We start from the raw sequence: 2,958 nt of genomic DNA on the forward strand, positions 1-2,958 counted from the left end.
TTGTAAACAGTGTCCCAGATTGCCGGCAAAATGGGGGAAAACGCTTGCGCGTGCGCTTACACGGAAAGCAACCGCACCGAGGTGCGATCGTGTGCGATCGTGTGCCTTGTAAAAATGAAAGTGCCTCTACGCCGGGCTCTGTGCTGCTAAAACGGTTAAATTACGCTAACTGTTACACGCACACCACCCGGTTGAGGCTGGAATAGATTGCATTAGGGCGAGCAGCAAGAAAATATGTTTAAAAAAAGGATAGAGAAGAAACGAAGCACAGACACCGAAAAAAAAAGCTAAAGGTTCAGTTCCTACGGCCCTTCTTCTCACGCTTCGACGTTCGTTCGCCTCTTTGGTTCGTCTCTCTGCTGCCTGCTCAATTATCTGTCCTTTCTTCTGCGCCTCTTTACGATCGCCCGTGCCCTGTGGGATTGCGCCCCGTTTGGCTTAACTATATATGGCTGCGTCGGTGTGCATCCCTCGACTCTGGCAAAAAAAAAAAACAACCCCTAATCGCTGTGCGCACGCACGACCCCACGAAACGGTAAGGAACATCAACACCTTTCTCTCTAGCCTCTGTTAGCTGTTGTTCGCTCCTCCGGCGGTCTATCGCTGCATGATCTCGTCGATGGAAAACCCGAGCGATCGCTTTGGAGCTGTGGTCGTGGTGACCGTACTGCTGGTAGTGGCCACGTGGTTGCGCCTGGAAGTATGCAATGCACCGCTGGAATCACCAGCCGCGTGCTCGAGCAGCAACATTCGCCGTACGTCCACAACCCCCAGCTCGGATCCTTCGTCACCGACGCTCTCCAGGTCCAGGTGTTCCTCCTCCTCACCCTCCATCTCCTCTACGTCCTCCTCTTCCTCCTCACCGAGCTCTTCCTCCTCATCGTCGAAATCCTCATCCACGATGATGTCCTTTTCCTCGCTCGACGATGAGCAGGATTTTTGCGACAGGTCTAACACGGGCACCCCCAACTGGGAGGCTTCCATCACGGGGCTGGGTCCTCCCACAACCGCCGCCACCACCGCCGCACCCTGCGCCGACTGACTGTGGCTTTGCATGTGCGTTTTAAGGTTCGCGCGCTGGTTGAACGTCCGATTGCAAACGTTGCACTTGTGCGGTGCCTCCTCAAGATGCGTCACCTTATGCACGGCGAGAGTGCGCGACTGACAGAAGCCCTTACCGCAGTCCGAACACTTGAAGGGTTTCTCCTTCGAGTGGATGTACCGGTGATCGCGCAGATGATCCTGCCGCCGGAAGGCTTTCCCGCAGATATCGCACGAGTACGGCCGCTCGTCCGTGTGCGTGCGCTCGTGAATGAGCAGATTGTACGATTTGGTGAACTGCCGGTTGCAGTACTTGCAGATGAACTGCTTCTTTGGGCGTGAGCTGCCACCCGCGGCTCCAGGACCTCCGTGATGGTGCCCGGGCAGTTTCATGCCAGGTCGTCCACCACCTAACATCGGGTACGGATGATGTCCATGGTGAGCGTGTGCGTGCGGATGTAATCGCTGCTGGTAGAGGGCCGCGTTGCGAATCCAGTGTTGCATGAGAGCCGCATGGGGGTGGGCATATGCGCCCGGAAGGGTTGCGGCAGCTGCAGCAGCTGCTGCGGCCGCTGCCGGATGATAACCGGTTTGCTGGAGATGCTGCTGCCACAGACGCTGTTGCTGCTGCTGATGGTGTTGTTGGTGCTGCTGTTGCTGCTGCTGCTGCTGCTGTTGCTGCTGTTGGTACAGGAATGCGGCCTCAATGGGGGTCGTTGGTGGGGAGCTCACGATCGTGTGTGGAGCCGGTTGGGACACGAACGCTCCCACCAGATCCTGTCCGGTGACCTGTGGCAGGAACTGTTGGTGTTGCTGCTGTTGGTGCTGCTGTTGCTGTTGCTGACGCATGGTGACCGTCCGCGAGCGCTCCATCTCGTACTGATACGGATGATAGTGGCTCAGAGGGATGTGCCTCGGTACCGGGTGGGGTTGGTTCGCTGGCTGGTGGTGCGATGGTGGTGACGCCGGTGACGGTCTGATGATCGTCTGAGACGCGTTCAGCCCACCAATACTGCTGTCCTCGGTGGGCGTGTGTGGTGGTGTCAGTATCGGTGACACGGTGCCGGCTCGCGGCTCCTGCTTGATGTTTGCGATCGTAAATTCAGCGGAAAAATCTAATCAAGCCAAAAAGAACAAACCAAACGGGAAAAAAAAACGATTAACGATCCACGTTCGCACGCGTCTTATCGCAACGTCTTTCTTGGGCTCGCTCAACAGTCGCTTGCCCAAGACGTTGCTTCACAAACAACCACCCCTTTTTGGCCGGCTTTTCCGGTAGAGGACGTTTAGGGTTGGAGCTCACGCAAAACGTACCTGGTGACGAGCGGGCATGCAGTTCCTCGATGCTTATCTCACTGCACGACGACAACGATGACGACGCTGACGATGCTGCTGATGATGGGATCGACTTCACCGACATCTTACACGACTGGCTGGGTTGGCTCACGTTGGCTTTTGTTCCTTTTCCTCGATGCAACGCGCTTTTCCTGCTCACCTTCCTGCTGGCAGGGACACTAATTGTTCGTTCGCGCTTAGTTTCGCTGCTTCCGGTGAAGCTTTTCTCTTCGCGTTTCACTGCACTTCAATGTCACATTGGTGCGCACACATTGCACACTTTGCTTGCTCGACTTGGCGCATCAACACTGCACTAATCGCCACTAGAACTGCTGCTTCAAAGGGCACGGTATGCGTGTGTATGTATGTCTATTTTTTTCCCTTTTGAGCAGGGAGCACGGAAGCACTGCAGTGTTCACCGTTCCACGGCTATCGCTTAAATGAACTACCGATCCGGCCACCGTCCGGTGGTTATCCTTGCACAGGACCTCGCCCGAGTCCTGCCCTAGGATGCGTTATCCTTTGCTCGCGATCGTTGTCCCGCTCACTCCCACACGCACGGAAGGTCCTCCTCCAGGAGCA

The 2,958-nt window shown here is 56.1% G+C and overlaps 1 protein-coding gene across 1 annotated transcript; it reads right to left on the bottom strand.

The window, feature by feature from the left end:
- Positions 1 to 597: 597 nt before the first annotated feature.
- Positions 598 to 2,461, bottom strand: LOC128727381 (zinc finger and SCAN domain-containing protein 31). The gene is made up of 2 exons (XM_053821292.1): positions 2,356 to 2,461; positions 598 to 2,156 (listed from the first exon to the last, which is right to left on the bottom strand). Exons 1-2 carry the CDS (start codon positions 2,459 to 2,461, stop codon positions 598 to 600), a joined length of 1,665 nt encoding a protein of 554 aa, XP_053677267.1.
- Between the last annotated feature and the right edge of the window lie 497 nt (positions 2,462 to 2,958).

Source organism: Anopheles nili, chromosome 3, assembly GCF_943737925.1.
Source record: "Anopheles nili chromosome 3, idAnoNiliSN_F5_01, whole genome shotgun sequence".
Classification (NCBI taxonomy): domain Eukaryota; kingdom Metazoa; phylum Arthropoda; class Insecta; order Diptera; family Culicidae; genus Anopheles; species Anopheles nili.